At 50.6% G+C, this 15,515-nt stretch overlaps 6 protein-coding genes across 6 annotated transcripts; 4 read left to right on the top strand and 2 right to left on the bottom strand.

Annotated features, from left to right (window-relative positions):
- Positions 1-173: 173 nt before the first annotated feature.
- Positions 174-986, top strand: rpl17 (60S ribosomal protein uL22; the record flags this gene model as incomplete). The annotated part of the gene is made up of 3 exons (XM_040828145.1): positions 174-390; positions 596-783; positions 837-986. Coding segments are annotated over 3 exons (555 nt in total), but the record flags the coding sequence as incomplete, so codon positions are not given.
- A 1,096-nt stretch (positions 987-2,082) lies between these two features.
- ASPWEDRAFT_27676 (VHS and GAT domain-containing protein) lies at positions 2,083-3,595 on the top strand (the record flags this gene model as incomplete). The annotated part of the gene is made up of 5 exons (XM_040833026.1): positions 2,083-2,110; positions 2,164-2,231; positions 2,301-2,336; positions 2,395-2,769; positions 2,831-3,595. 5 exons carry the CDS (start codon positions 2,083-2,085, stop codon positions 3,593-3,595), a joined length of 1,272 nt encoding a protein of 423 aa, XP_040688673.1.
- Positions 3,596-4,649: 1,054 nt separating this feature from the next.
- Positions 4,650-5,513, top strand: ASPWEDRAFT_171825 (lytic polysaccharide monooxygenase; the record flags this gene model as incomplete). The annotated part of the gene is made up of 1 exon (XM_040830845.1): positions 4,650-5,513. The coding sequence occupies one exon, from the start codon at positions 4,650-4,652 to the stop codon at positions 5,511-5,513; it is 864 nt and encodes a 287-aa protein (XP_040688672.1).
- A 405-nt stretch (positions 5,514-5,918) lies between these two features.
- Positions 5,919-7,323, top strand: ASPWEDRAFT_51206 (cation diffusion facilitator family transporter; the record flags this gene model as incomplete). The annotated part of the gene is made up of 2 exons (XM_040837565.1): positions 5,919-7,014; positions 7,082-7,323. 2 exons carry the CDS (start codon positions 5,919-5,921, stop codon positions 7,321-7,323), a joined length of 1,338 nt encoding a protein of 445 aa, XP_040688671.1.
- Positions 7,324-7,693: 370 nt separating this feature from the next.
- exgO (exo-beta-1,3-glucanase Exg0) lies at positions 7,694-10,561 on the bottom strand (the record flags this gene model as incomplete). Its single annotated transcript, XM_040828315.1, has 2 exons — positions 7,694-10,314; positions 10,369-10,561. The coding sequence occupies 2 exons, from the start codon at positions 10,559-10,561 to the stop codon at positions 7,694-7,696; spliced, it is 2,814 nt and encodes a 937-aa protein (XP_040688670.1).
- Positions 10,562-12,553: 1,992 nt separating this feature from the next.
- On the bottom strand, positions 12,554-14,179 carry ASPWEDRAFT_51204 (aminotransferase-like domain-containing protein; the record flags this gene model as incomplete). Its single annotated transcript, XM_040837564.1, has 4 exons — positions 12,554-13,013; positions 13,063-13,448; positions 13,520-13,974; positions 14,143-14,179. 4 exons carry the CDS (start codon positions 14,177-14,179, stop codon positions 12,554-12,556), a joined length of 1,338 nt encoding a protein of 445 aa, XP_040688669.1.
- Between the last annotated feature and the right edge of the window lie 1,336 nt (positions 14,180-15,515).

The raw sequence follows: 15,515 nt of genomic DNA, 5'->3' as shown, positions 1-15,515 counted from the left end.
CGAAAGGACGACGAGGTCGAGATTAAGAAAAAAGGCTGCCCTTATGCTGTGGAGGAAAAAAAAAATTACGACGACCTTGTTTCTTTGCGCACCCCCGAAAATTCGACCACGCCATGATCACCATGTCTCAATGCAATGGACCGGACGTTTGCTGACATGGGTTTCCCTTCTTTCAGGTCCGTTACGCCGCACAGGAGATCTCGTCCGCAAAGAGCGCCCGCGCTCGGGGCTCTTACTTGCGTGTCAGCTTCAAGAACACCCGTGAGACCGCACAGGCTGTCAACGGCATGAAGCTGCAGCGCGCCCTCACCTTCCTCGAGAACGTTACCGCCAAGGCTGAGGCCGTCCCCATGCGGAGATACGCTGGCAGCACCGGTCGCTGCGCCCAGGGTGAGTGGCTACAAGACTTTCCTTATTTTGGGTTGGAAATTGGCAATGGATGCCGGGGTTGAAGAATTTGGGTCGAATTATTCGGTTTCTGGATTGAAATGAAGGGTTTGATCGCAAGAGTTGGATATACGGTGTTAGGATCTGGATCTGGATTGGAACTATCATTTTTTGGAAGGATGATTATGCTGATGGGATATTTCTACAGGCAAGCAGTGGGGTGTCTCCAAGGCCCGCTGGCCCGTCAAGTCCGCCGAGTTCCTCATTGACCTTCTGAAGAACGCTGAGGCCAACGCCGACACCAAGGGACTCGACACTGGCAACCTCGTTGTCAAGCACATCCAGGTCAACCAGGCCCCCAAGGGCCGCAGAAGGACTTACCGTGCCCACGGTCGTGTATGTCTACTATTCCCGGGTTGAAACGACACAGTCAAAACTGACAGACCTAGATCAACCCCTACATGACCAACCCTTGCCACATCGAGCTCATCCTCACCGAGGCTGACGAGGTCGTCAAGAAGGCCCCCGCCAAGCAGGAGGTCCGCCTCAGCTCCCGCCAGCGTGGTGCTCAGATCCACCGTGCCATCACCCAGGCATAAGCGTGTCTAGGAGGGGGTCGGGGGTAGTTGGAAAAGGAATGGGAAAGCCGGAGTTTGCTGTTGTACGGAACAAATACCTGGTCACGGAAGGATACACCAAAACCAAAGAATAAGGAAAAAATTCGAAACAGCGGGGTGAAGACGATGGTATGGAGAGAATTAGGCTCTATGTTTAAGGCTTCCCCCGAATATTGATCTCTTCCCGAATATTTCCCTTTTGTCTTTGGACTATCTACTATTGAGGCCTGGTCTTGACGATACAGGTGTTCGAAACCAAAAAAGAAAGTTCCTTGTTTTCCGATGGCCTTCCTACAGCTATTCCGAGCTCATCTCTCACATCGGGGTTAATTATCTTCATGAATGGGATACGGATTTTTCTTTTCAAGTTAGAGACACTCGATTGAGCTTGTACCAATAACTAAACGCTGCAAGAGTCCTTTTCCATCCCACATCTCTGCCGGTGATTGTAGCCCTGCACCGTCATTCTGGATCCTCTGCATGACGTGTTCCCCCCACCATCTTGCAAACGTATGCGATCTTCATCCCAAGCCCATCATCGCCTTGCAGTTATTCTATATTGATGCCTGCACAGCCAAGGGTGGCTGTGCTGTGTGCCAAACAGTCCTGTAGCACGTTTCAATTGAGCTTAAGGCTACGTTTGAATTTTTCTTATTTCCATCTGGGCCCGTAAGCACTTAAGTCCGATTGAATTTCTATTCGTTGCCTTGGGTTGGGGTGTCGGTATATCATACCCCTCCTAGATATCGATCGTCATCACGAGCACCAAGACTATGTCAGTTGAAATACCCCCCTCATGATACTCTATCGCTTGAAAATACTCTCCTTGACAACCAAGAAATCGGTTGCGTGTTGTACACGAGGCTTGTTGCCACCCCGGGAATTCGGCGCTTAGAATTGGGGCCGTCTTTTGATCTGTTCTGGCTTCTGCCTTGCCGGCGCTTAACGACAAAAACACAACCTGGCCTATTTTTCAATCTGCACTCTCTTTTCTTCTGTTTATTATTTTTATTGCTTTTTGTCTTGATCTAGATACTGCTAGCCTGATTTGGTCTAATATCCAGCGCCTGTTTTCATCATGAAACGCATATTGGGCAAAGTGAAGAGTAAGTCGATTACCTATGGATGACGCTTTGCACGAACGCTTAACCCACAAAAGGGCCAGGTTCTAGCAGCCCCTCGAATTATCCGGAAGACTCGCCTGAGGGCATGATAATTAGAGAAGTGGTTAGTAGGGATCTGTGATATTCCTGCATGGTTACTGGAGCTTCGACTGATCGCAATGTTTGTACACAGAGCGCCTTTTGCGAATCTGGAGGTCCCAACGGTACAGTACGTCTCCTACAGCTCTCATTTCTCAAGCATCACTGACCTTTGCGGCATCCAACAGAATGGAGATGAATTCGTGCATCTTCCAGCGATTGTCGAAACTGCAGAGTGCAGCCCGAATGCCGCCAAAGAGGCCGCCTATCGCATTCGCAAGTATCTAGGCAGCCCGACCAGCCCGCATGCCTACGTTCAATACAATGCCATTATGCTCCTTCGCATTCTTGTCGACAACCCAGGTCATACCTTCACGCGCAATATCGACGCCAAATTCGTGTCTACCGTGAGGGGTATTGTGCGAGATGGGAGGGACATGAATGTGCAGCGCTTCCTTTGCGAGACGTTGGAGGCTCTCGAGGCTCGGCGGTCGTGGGATGAGGATCTTGGTCCGCTTCTGGAAATGTGGAAGAAAGAGAAAGGTTCACTTCGAGGAAAAGCGGTAAGGGTTTCTGGAAAGTTGGTATAACTGGGCACAGTCAAGCTAATGGTTGACATGGTAGAATGTTCCATACTGGCCATCGCCATCGCAGCCTCCGCAGGTTCCACCGCATCCACGGCAGTCAGAACAGCCAGGAAGACAGAACTATTTCGCTGTTTCCCAAGCAAGCGCTGCATTGCCGCAACCAGATGAACTGGCTGCTCGTATCGCCGAGGCCAAAACCTCTGCTAAGCTGCTCTTGCAATTCGTCCAGTCAACGCCTCCTGCCGATATTGCGGAGAACGAATTGATTAAGGAATTCTCTGACCGATGCCGGTCGGCATCCCGCTCCGTGCAGGAGTATATCCATGCAACGAATCCGGCACCCGACGAAGACACACTTATGACGCTCATCGAGACAAACGACGAACTATCTGTATCCCTGTCCAAATATCAGCATTCGCTCCTTGGCGCACGCAAGGCTGTGGGCAGTTCGACGGCTTCTTCGTCGTCCGAGGCCACTGCGTCGGGCGCGCGACCGGTGCCTGCGCCTGCAACTGAATCCCCTGCTCCCCGGCGGCAGACGCAGGATGCACCGTCACCGGTTTCTACATTGTCTGACCAGGACAATTCCATTTCTCGCTATGGCAGCGTTGTGAGCAATGGTACCTCCAGTCGATCTGAGTATCGCTCGGAAGATTACCAGGTTCAGAACCCCTTCGCAGATAGTAATACTTATACCATTCCGGAGCACGCTGTAAGCCATCATACAACAACAAGCCCGGTGGATGGATGGTCAAACGGTGCTATTAATGACATACAGAATGTCTCTCGCCGGGAGGTGTGATTGATTTTCCCTATGACTGTTCGTCAGACAGACCTGGCGCATGTATTGGTGGTTTGGTCTTTTCTGGCGACTGACGATTTACGTCTTTTTACCTGATACTCCTTGTAGCTATTTCTCTTTTTGGATGCTTTTTATGCATCGTCCATGATACCTCTTTGCAAATGATATTATTGTCCAGTGCATTTACGCCGCTATTTTTGGCTCCCTCTGGGATGATTAAATGACCATTTATCAGCTATCTATTCGCACATTCAGTCGTTTTGAATTGATCAAACAATATAAAACTCGGCATTTGATTGCCTCGACAGTCTACCAGTGGATCCTATCGTGATTTACTGTGTGGATTGTTTCCGTCTGCAACTGTTGATCGAAGATTGACCGACTCTCAGACAGCCTCACGATGATCCATCGCCATCTCCACTGACTGCTTAATGAAAACGAAACCATCATTGCCAAAAGTCCTGTCACCTCCTGCTGCAGCTGGTATTGATTATTATTGCAGTTTTTCTTTGTGAGACTCAATTAATATCCATGTGTTTCACGGCAAATAAACTTGAAACTGAACAGCCCCTCCTCGGCGCTTTGGACAAAAACGGTTTTAGTGAATCCGTTCGGCTTCATCCCGACAGCCCTGGATCATTAATATTATATTGAGAATTGAGATCGAACTGACAGTCGAGATGCCGTTAGGACCTGTCTCACCAGGATTTTTTTTGGTGGAGTTTTGGTCGGATGCTCGGAGAAGCGTCCCTGCTCATGGTCAGGATGTTGTTTCATGATGAGCTTGATGGAGTTGCTAGCACGGCAATAATTAAAACAGGTCAGTATATAGAGACCAGGAATGGCACTTGATCTTGGGTTCTCTCTCTTTTCTTTTCTCTCAGCACGCAGGCTTGCCTTTTCCCACATTCTCTTTCAAGTTATCCTCGGTCTGTGACCGTTTTACTCTTTCTTTCCTCACTTATACTTGTCTCTCTTTCGACTCCGGTATACTGGTATACCCGACAATTCTCTCTCTACTTCTCTTTCTATCGAATCCCGATCAACCTCCAAAATGAAGCAGACTGGTTCCATCCTTGCCCTTGCCGGCCTGGTCTCCATGGCCCACGGACACGGTTTCGTCACCACCCCCCAGGCCCGTATGCCTGGTTCGGCCATGAAGGCTGCCTGTGGTCAGCAGGTCGAGATCAACCAGCAGTCGGACAACTACGGCAACGTGCAGGGAGAGCTCCAGGTCGCCAACAGCCAGAGCGACTACAACGCCGAGAAATGTGACATCTTCCTGTGCAAGGGTTACAAGTTCGCCGACAACAAGGACAATGTCCAGTCGTACACTGCCGGCCAGAAGGTCGACTTTGTCGTCGACATCCGCGCTCCTCACACCGGTGTGGCCAACGTCTCCGTTGTCGACACCTCTTCCAACTCGGTCATTGGTGACGCCCTCAAGTCCTGGGACAGCTACGCCTCGACCGCGACTGGCGTGACTGAAGATGATACCAACTTCAGCGTCACCATCCCCGACGGCCTGGACAGCAAGTGCAGCACCGCCGGTGCCTGTGTGCTCCAGTGGTACTGGTACGCCGAGTCCATTGACCAGACCTACGAGTCTTGCGTCGACTTCACCGTCGGCGGCTCTGGCTCTGGCTCTGGCTCTTCTGGCTCTTCCTCTGCTTCCTCTTCCACCCAGGCTAGCGTTGCCATCACCACTTCCGCCAATGCCGGTAACAACGTCGCTTCCCAGCCCACAACCCTGGCCACCAGTGCCAGACAGACCCCCAGCTCTGCACCGGCTGTCGCCAGCAGCGCCGCCCCCGCTGCCAGCTCTAGTGCATCGGACTATGCGATCCCCAAGAATGGCAGTGACGAGGAGAAGCTCAGCTGGGTTTCCAGCTTGCTGAAAGCTCTTGTCAAGTTCTAAGCTAAGCATATGCTGCCTGTCTGCCTCCCCGTCTGAGTCTGTCTCTGTTCCATTGTCAATTTGAAGAAGATAGATCGTGTATGAATACAAAACATATTACTGCCTGCACTTATTCTCACCATTTTGGCATAAATTATAAAAAATAAATCGTAGCACCCCTAAAGATGCCTGTAGATCATCCCATGCAGAATTCTAGATGCAGTCTAGCGCATGACTAATGATCAGATAAGGCATCTAAGCCACCGCCAAGCCTGGGCGTTTTTTCAACAAAAGCGCGGGACATCGTCAGTTTGTCACGATCCCTCCTTAAGATCGGTTCTTTTCTCTTTTTTATCAGATCTGATCCAATCTATCGTCAATTCCTCCAGATCGCCCATCATGGAGGAAAGTCACATCCGCCAGAGCATGTCAAACCACCCCTCTCCCTTCCACCACCACACCCATCAAAGTCCCCGAGACCGCTCCACCTCCATCCTCTCCTACAACGAAGCTACTAGCACTGCTCTCGAACCCATCGATCATACCTCCCAGCATCGCACACACATCACCGTCGATGAAGAAGGCCAACCTCCTCCGCGATACACATCTGAAAATGACCCCTTTCAACTCGCCTCCAAGCTGAAATCCAGCGAGGAGATCCAGAAAATGGCTCGAGAGAAACAAGCCAACACCTCCCGCAAACGCGGCAGCTGCAACCCCGTCGCCATAGCCAGCAAAACACCCAAACTGGCTTCCCTCACCTCGAGACACCTCGAGGGCTTCTACCACACACAGAATGAAAACATCGAGCGCATGCTCAAACCAGTCGAGGAACACGTCCGCGCCGCCAAAGAACTCAACACCAACAACCAGCTCAAGTACCGTATCGCCGTCTACGGCAGTTTCGCAGCAAATGTCGTCCTGGCCATCCTCCAACTCTACGGTGCCATCGCCTCCGGCTCTCTCTCCCTGTTCACCACCATGGCCGACGCCATCTTCGACCCCATGTCCAACCTCACCTTGCTTCTCTGCAACAAGGCCGTCAACCGCGTCGACCCCCGCAAGTTCCCCGCTGGCAAAGCCCGCATCGAAACAGCAGGTAACATCTGCTTCTGCTTCCTCATGACAGCCGTGAACTTCATCCTGATCGCCTTTTCCGCCCGTGAACTCATCGAGGGCTCCGACAAAGCAACTGGCTCTTTCCACCTCCCCTCCGTCATCGCCGTCTGTGTCGCCTTCTGCACCAAGCTCGCCCTCTTCTTATACTGCTGGGCGCTCCGCAACCAGGTCTCCCAGGTCCGCATCCTCTGGGAGGACCACCGTAATGATCTCTTCATCAACGGCTTCGGTATCTTGACTTCCGTCGGTGGAAGTAAGCTCCGTTGGTGGATCGATCCTATGGGCGCTATTCTGCTCTCCGTGCTCGTCAGCGCCCTGTGGTTGAAGACTGCTTATTCCGAGTTCCAGTTGCTCGTCGGTGTTACTGCCGATACTAAGATGCAGCAGTTGATTACTTATATCTGTATGTCTTCCCTCCCCTAAATATGTCTACCCACCTGGCGAATTATACGTTGCTAACTTTTTATCAGCAATGACTCACTCCCCCTACATCACAGCCATTGACACTGTCCGTGCTTACACCTCCGGCCCTCGTCTGCTTGTCGAGGTCGACATCGTCATGGAGCCTGAAGAATCTCTGCGTGCTACCCACGATGTTGCCGAAGAGTTGCAGATGAAACTCGAGTCGCTGCCTGATGTCGAGCGGGCATATGTCCACGTCGACTATGAAACAACCCACAAACCGGAACACTTCTTGAAGAAAGAATTGTAATTTCGTTCACGATATCTTTTTAGCGTATGGTATGCTGCTTGTGGGAATTCCTTTGTTCAATGTTTTAATAGTTTAATTCTGGTAAGGTTGTGCATTTAGCGTTAACGATTAAGAATTGCCTACTTGGAATATAGATAGAGAATAGAAAGATTAAATGTTATGCGATGCAATGCAAAAGTCTAATTGACAACAGAGTGGTATCCACAAAACGACCCAGATCCAGTTTTCTACGGCTCAAATACACATGTGGCTCGTTATCCTTCGTAGTCAGGCCAAATACGAGACCAATGCAATATGTACCGTCAAAGAGTCAACAAAAAGGAAATCAAGAGGCAAAGAAAATGTCGAAAGATTCAAAACGATAGCCACGCTAACTTTGCTCAAAGAGAGCAATGGTAGAGCAGTAGGTACTCTCGTTCTCGCTTTCTGGGATAAGACCTTCGCCATTCGAAGATGTGACCATGTTGACACTGGCCTTGGTGCTCAGACCGTAGAGGTGCACATCAGAGCAGTCAACCTCCACCATGTTCTCTTGGCAGTCCTCGGAGTTCAAGCAGCTCTGGCCGTAGTTCTCGAAAAAGCTGTATAGACCGGCTCCGTAGACGAAAAGATCGGAGCTTTGCATGACACGGAGACCCCAGGCCTTGCGGCAAGAGGCTGTCGTGCAGTGGGAGAAGTCAGGGTCGTTCCACTTGGTCTGAGGAGTGAAGGGGGTCAGAGCATCGGGGTTGGATTGGTAGTATGGGGTTTCAGTCTGGATGAGAGCCATGAAGACATTCTCTGCGTTCGAGACCTGGTAGTTGTACAACTGGTTGTGCTCCGAGGCAGTACCATACAGCCACACAGGTCCATTGCCCTCGATGAGAACACCACGGCCGTTGTAGACGTTGATTTGGTTGTGGTCGCCGAGGTCAAGCTCGTGGTCTGCAGTCCAGAACCAAGCATTCTCAATGTAGGCACTAGCCTTCTCGGTAACGTGGAGCAGCATGAAGGATCCAATGCACTCCTTGTTAGGCGTGGTGGTCTTCTTGGGTGTCTTGGCACACTTGTCGCTCTGGAGCTCAGTGCCAGCAGAACCACCGATACGGAAGTGAACATCCCACATACCGGCGGAGCCTTGGGAGGCTTCAGCGACGTTCCATTGCATGAGGATAGCACCAGGGGCGGGGCCACGGGTCTGGAGGGCCAGATCGGTAATCTCGACAGACCCAGAGTCACCAACCTCACCGACCTGGAGCATGGGAATAGGGTTCTTCTCGTCTGAGAAATTCTCGCCGTAGGCCATGAGAAGGGGCCAGACTTCACCAGTGATCTTGATGTTCTTGGGAACCTTGATGGTAGAAGTGATAATGTAGGCACCGTGGTCGAAGTAGACAATTTGATCTTCCGTAACGCTGTCAAGGATCTTCTGGATAGCCTTGGTGTCATCGGTTTTACCATCACCCTTGGCTCCTTGAGACTTCACGCTGACAAAAGACGAGGCGGCGTAGTTCTCGTACAGGGGCTTGGAGCGCTCGACAACGCTTCCGTCCTTGGTGAGAAGGGCGCTTGGCTTGGCCTGGGTGGGCATAGTGGTCTGGACACGGGTCTTGGTAACAGCCTTGCTGGAGCAGTGTCCAGTGCCCTGGATGGCGCCGGAAACAGTAGCCGATCCGTGAGTAGCGGAAGACCCTCCGATGGACACAGAGGGCTCAGCAGTGAACGAGGCGACAGCAGTCACGGATGGCTGAACCGGCTCGGTGGGCTGCGAAGCGCTGGGCTGAACAGGGACGAAAGAAGAAGGTTCGACAGGAGTGGTAGGCTGCGCGGCAGTTGAGGGCTCAACTGGGGCAGTTGTCTCAGGTACAGTCGGTGCAGCTGCTGTTGTGGTCTCGGGGCCAACAGGAAGCGAGAAGGAAACACCGACGGAAGGTTCGGAGGAATAAGCTGTCTCCGGTTGAGCCGCAGTAGTAGGCTGGGGAACTTCAGTGGAAGTTGCCGCGGGCAGCGTGGTCTCCCCGATAGTTTCAGGGTACTGCGCGGGACAGACTGCAATGGTTTCAACAATCGTTTCAAGTACGACTTCGACAGGGGAGGCACGCTTGTTGATAGTGCTAGATGGAGTGTAGGTGTTTCCTTGAATGAAGCTGGCGACGACAGAGCCACCCTCGAGAATGGTATTGCCATCAATACCTGCGACGGCGACCTTGGAGCCACTGAAGTCAACGTTGTCGAGAACCAAAACACCACCACCAGTTGGAACACTGTCCTTGGTGAAAGCAGTGACAACACCGGTAGGGGTGTTAGTGAGCTTGCTGTCGAGAAGCAAAACGGAACCGACAGTCTGGTTCTGGGGGGAGGTAGACATGTTCAGACCAACCTCGCAGTTGTTGATGTTGACAGACTTGAAGGTCCAGGCCCAGTTCCAGTTCATGAAGATAGCGGTTTGGCAATCGTTGAAGGTCAGGTTGCGAGTGGTGAACTGCTGGTTACCCAGGAACATTCCGTAGTTACCACCGTTGAAAGTGAGGTCAGACATGAAACCACCGGAGCCGTTGTCCATGAAGATACCCTGCTGCTTGTTGGCACTGCCGCCACCCTTGACCATCTCGAAGCGGATGTTCTGCAAGCTGGTAGCCTGTCCAACCTGCCAGTGAATACCAGCACCAACACCCTGGGGCATATCAGTAAGATCGACGACGAAGTTACGAATGGCACGGAAGAAGTTGTTCTGGTTAGTGTACCAGTTGCTGCCGTCGTCTTCGTACGGATCAGCATCAATCAGTGCCATTCCAGCAAAGTCGGCGGAACCCTTGATGACAGGGAGAGTGAGCGCATCTCCAACCATCTGGGTGTAGTAGTACTGAACAATCGGTTTGGAGACCTTGTAGGTACCGGCAGGGAAGTAGACCAGGGCAGGAGTCACAGTCGACGAGTCGCATCCTTTACCACAACGGTTACCAGACGAGATGGCTTTGTTGATCGCGTCGGTGTCATCGGCAGATCCATCACCTGTGATCGTCAGTACCTTATCGTTTGATTTGTCTCAAAGCTGCATCTGCATACCTTTAGCGCCAAAGTCCTTGACGTTACGGAACACCTGGTAAGCGCTGCTGTTTCCAAACGCAACCTCACCCTGGCGCTTGATGTTCTCAACCCAATACTCGGATGAAGCACGTTCCACCAGCCCAACTTCGTTACGCAGAGGGAAGGCATCGACGAGACCCAGCAGCAGAATGATCTGTGCGATGAACAACATGGTGTTAAAACGAGCCATCTTCAAGATGACGATACTGAACCAGCCAGTTGCGTTTATAGTATAAAAGAGGGTTATTCAGCAACCAGCACTGAAATGATCGAATCTGTAAGTTTCTGACGCTATCTGCCAGCAAACCACAGTGAAAGAACGGACGGAGGGGCAAAAAAAGAGAAAGAACAGAACAGAATGAACGAAAAGAAGGGCAGCAAGACAAAGAGCGAAAGGAGGAAGAGAAAGACACTCCCCAGGAATGATGGATAAAGGGAGAGAAAGAGGAGGGAAAAACCAAAGAGCGACGATGGAGCAGGTGAAGATAATAATAACAGTCGATAATAAAAGGAGCTCCAGGAGAAGCTGAATCTTTGGTCTGTTTCAATTGTCGAGATTCGCTCGCTGCAATGGCCGGAAAATATCCAGTGTCTTCCTGCAGATCGGGCGACTAGAAGTAGCGAGAGCCAATCACAGCGCGTCCTGCCGATGAATTCTACCCACTCCGGCCAATGGGAGGCGACAGAGCCAGGATGCGCGCCCGGAGTTGAAACCGCTATTGTTCGGAGCTGAAACGAGCGGAAAGTCTAGACGAGGATTGTGAGTGGCTGATTGGAGGAGAAGTGAGATTACAGCGAGTCATTGGGGGGGAATCATACCAGGAAAGGGAATTACCGTATTAGTGACGGAAGGGAAAAACTGGGAAGGAGTGGCCAGAACTGGGGAAGGAGCGAACGGGTAGGAAAAGGAGAGAAAGTGGTGGTCAGTGATGAGTGAAAGAGTGGGATGATGCAGCTATATAGAGGCGCCCTCGAATATCAACAGCTCGTGTTGATGTGAAGAGTTGTTGTGGATGGTTGTCGGGGATGCAGCATTCTGCAGAGGAATGTTGATTCAGCGACTCTTTTCTATCAGGACAGGCAAATCCCCTTCAACATGCCAAATACCACAACACGCGTAGACCACAGGATCTGGATGCTAGCGATGGGGCCAGTGGACTAACCCCTGGGCTAGTGCCTTCGGGGGAAATCATCAAAGCTTGGCTTTCATTGTTCTGATTCAATTGTCTGGAGAAATGGAGTAATATAGTTATTGAATATTGATAGTAGTCTATATTCTGTATCTTCTATTCAATTGGTTTAATTATACCAATAACAATGGCAATGGCAACAATAGAGTGAATTATCAAGTGGTCTGTAGGTAGAGTGTATGCCCCCTGGATAGTGGACTCTCGGTTGGCTCGGCTAAGAATGCAACCTTACGTACTCGTATGGCCATCAACACTAGCCTCAGGCCTAAAGACACTACGAAAGCCAACAATGTGCTCTTATGCAGCCATACCTGTCATCTGCATCAAAATGCATCCAGACACACTATTAAACCATCAACTCATCAGCCAGCCACAATAGCCTCAGGTTCTGTTGTATTTATCCTCAACAGTTCCCTGTTCTCAATTGTCCGGGTCGGACCGCCTCCAACCATGGTAACACCACGTCTATTCCGATTCTATATAGATCTCGAGTCGCGTTACATCACAACCTCAGATCGATCTTCAGGACACTACCTGAGGCTCTCAATTGTGGTTACGACTGTATCGTGGCGCTACATCTCTTGGCTGGCGGCATTTCTGCAGTACTCGCTGATCTCCAAGGTCCACTCGCAGCTTAATTGCCAATAGGCCCTGTTGGTCTCTCAACGTAGGCATTTTCAAATGACTTGTAAAGTCGTCTAGCCGTCTCGTGCGAGTACTCGTCTGTCGATCGCCTGATTCATGGTGCTCACTTCGTATTCTCATAGTAAATGGTCCATATTCTTCAACATGCATCACACTGACATACCTGCTGATTTAACATGTCATTCGGCTTTCTGTACTCAATTGATATTTATACGCAATTGATAGTTATTCAACAATTGCAGCTCTTGCACTGGCACTCTAAGGATTCGATCGCAAAAGGCTCTATGCCACAATCGTCAAGACATTGCCGACTATGCTTGCCAGTCCACCTACTTTGCCTGATCGGCTGCACGACCAACGACACGAGCTAGTCTCCGTATGCCCTCGGCCAGCTGGTCCTGCGCTTCCCACACAAAGCAAAGCCGGAGACTCCGATTAAACTTATTGCATTCTGCCTTTTCGTCACCCTGCACCCTAAACAGGTCGCCAGGTGCCAATGTCAGGTTCTCCTCTTGCTTGGCTCGTTGCACAATCTCGTTTGCCTGCAAGGGCTGCGGTAGATCAATCCAAATAAAGTACCCTCCTGCAGTTTCCTGCGTCGTAGACGGAAGTGCCACTCCTAGAGGAAGGAGATGTTCACGGATCGCGGACATCACGATGTGATATCGTTCTGCGTAGGCCGGTTGTAACACCTTCTCAATGTGGCTTTCGATCACCCCGTCGGAAAATAATTGTGCGACAATAGTCGACGACATTTGAGATGGTGCTCCTCCAGATCGCGTTGAGCCTCTGTTTGTCTTAGCGGGTTGTCAATTGCTATACGATGAGGTATACATACGCTTGTGAAACACCATATGCAAGCTTGGGCGTCCCTTCTGCCCATCCCGTCCTCAAACCGGGTCCGATCAGCTTGCTGAAGCTGCCATTACTTACCGCATTACCGAACTCATGTTGCGGGCCACCGTCAAGATACCGGTCCACATCCACCAGGCGCGGTGCGCACCTTTGATCTGGTTGTGCGAGAGTTCCATTCGGATCCGAGGACCACTGGAGCAAGTCATACACATCGTCGGTCACAATGAGAGCATCAAACTCCCGTGCCAGGCGGACGAGCTCCTCTCTCCGACGAAGGGTCATAGTTTTGGTAGAAGGATTGGAGAAAGTCGGGGTCGCATAGATGACGTGTTTGTAGATCTTCCGCCATGGTTGGGCCGATTTGAATTGCTTCAGAAGTCAAGTTAGGGATGATTCCACGACAGAAAGTGCAAGAGACAAAGACATGAAAAGCAACATACTGACTCAGAATCCCCTTTCCACGCCTTCTCCGCCGCCTCCAACGCTCCCCGAAAAAACCCAACATTCAACCCCTCTTCGTCCTCTGGAACAGCTCTCAATCGGCCCGCAAAGCCCGCATCGTCAAAAATTCGACATGCGAGGTGATACCCCGGCGCGACCATCCATACATTTCTGGTATACCCGGGATCGGCAAACACCTGTAGGACGCATGCCAGATTCTGGCTGGCGCCACCAGTGATGCAGATGCGGTCTGCCGTGACGGGGTCGCGCGGGCGGTAGAAAGAGGTCAGCCACCGCGCCAGGTGTTGGCGCAAGGGCGGATGGCCATCATCAGGGCCATACAGCAGACCGGGAGTATAAATCGCGGGGGAGGAGTAGACAGTGGCAGAGGAATTGGCGAGGCTTGTTACGGGGAGCAACGCGGGGTTGGGCCAGCCACGGAAGAGATCGATAGCTGGCTGGCTGTCATTCCTGACAGTGGCATTCAGAGACATGATCGCTGTGTGAGTGTGTGTGTGCTTATTCTATTCTGTACTCAGATTAATCAGATTCTTCAAACAAGTCTCACTGATGGTTTCGATAATATTCGTAATCTCCATCATTAATCGACACAGGCACGTACCTTTGATGACGTCCTTAGTGTTGATGGGCGCAGCCATTCTTACCGTTTCTTACCGCTGCCTGACCGTCACAATACCGGTTCTGTTTCGTCCCGAGACCGGAGTTGAAAACACAGCGTTGCCCAAACTCGCGCTTCCATTGGTTCGATCCCGCATACTTGGGCGGATGGCATCATTAGGTTGGATGTTTCCATTCTGCGTATTCCGCATGTTGGTATTTGCTTTCCACGGATCTGTTTGTATTGGGCCTTCCAGGTTGTTTATTTTCATTTATTTTATATCTCTCATATAGGAGGTTTCCGGAACACCATATCCATAATAATTCATAAATAATATATGAAAAGTGGCTTCTTCTCACCGAGCGCGAAATACGGTGCTCCACCGATGGCTTCTGTGCTATTCTTAGAGTGGTCGGTCGATATTTTGCTAGTCCTCCGCTAAGCCTCCAGTTCCTTACGTGCATCCATACGAAACCAACACAAGGCGACCAGAATTTCACAGGATGGCGAAAAAGCTGTCGTGTGGCTGTTTGAATAAATATATCATCGCAGAAAAATAATCGAAGCATGACACGCCATCTGGGGGGGATTACCCAGAACGGCCAAGAAGAATTCCTGTGAGGCGGGCAGAAATATGTCTGCATACATAATAGCCAGGTTGGACCATGCAATATCCAGATCGATCATTGATCCCGAATGCGAAAACCATTACATTTCGACGTAAGGTATTCAAAATCATCATCACCTCATCATTAGTAGGACCCAACTGACTTATTCATATTTTTTTTTATGTCGAGTAGGCCCATTGGTGAATCTGACGATCCGAACGTCTCCGCAACGTGTCCGATGATGCCTCATCGCCTTGACGGTCTGATTTGCTGCGAGAATATAAATTGTAGACTTCTGCCTTGAGGGTAGAGAGCTCCGAATATATAAATATAAATCGGATGACTTGTACTCAATGTTAAACAAAATAACATCATCCTACTCCAACACAGCCTCTTCTCCTCCACCGTGGAAGCACTAGAAAAAGGAAAGGATCAGACAGTAAAAAAAAAAAAAAAAGAAAAAAGAAAAAAGAAAAAAGAAAAAGACTTCCCCACCGCCCAAGGATCCCAAATCAACAAACCGCAGTTCAAAACCAAACATCCAGAATATTCTTATTTCCTCTCGTTTACTTCCTCGTCGTGTTCGTCTCTATCCTAAACATCCACTCTCCTCTTAAATCGCCTCATTTCCGCTACGATCGTGGTTCAGAATAACCTTCAACCCACCCCTTTTCCCTCCCGCTGCTCCACCACCGCTGACTACCGCCAAACTTCTTCCTACCACCGCCATTTATTTTATTACTTCCACCTCCCACCCTGAACAACCCC

Source organism: Aspergillus wentii, assembly GCF_001890725.1.
Source record: "Aspergillus wentii DTO 134E9 unplaced genomic scaffold ASPWEscaffold_4, whole genome shotgun sequence".
In the NCBI taxonomy this organism is placed as follows: Eukaryota; Fungi; Ascomycota; class Eurotiomycetes; order Eurotiales; family Aspergillaceae; genus Aspergillus; species Aspergillus wentii.
This window is presented reverse-complemented; position numbering and strand designations above follow the sequence as displayed.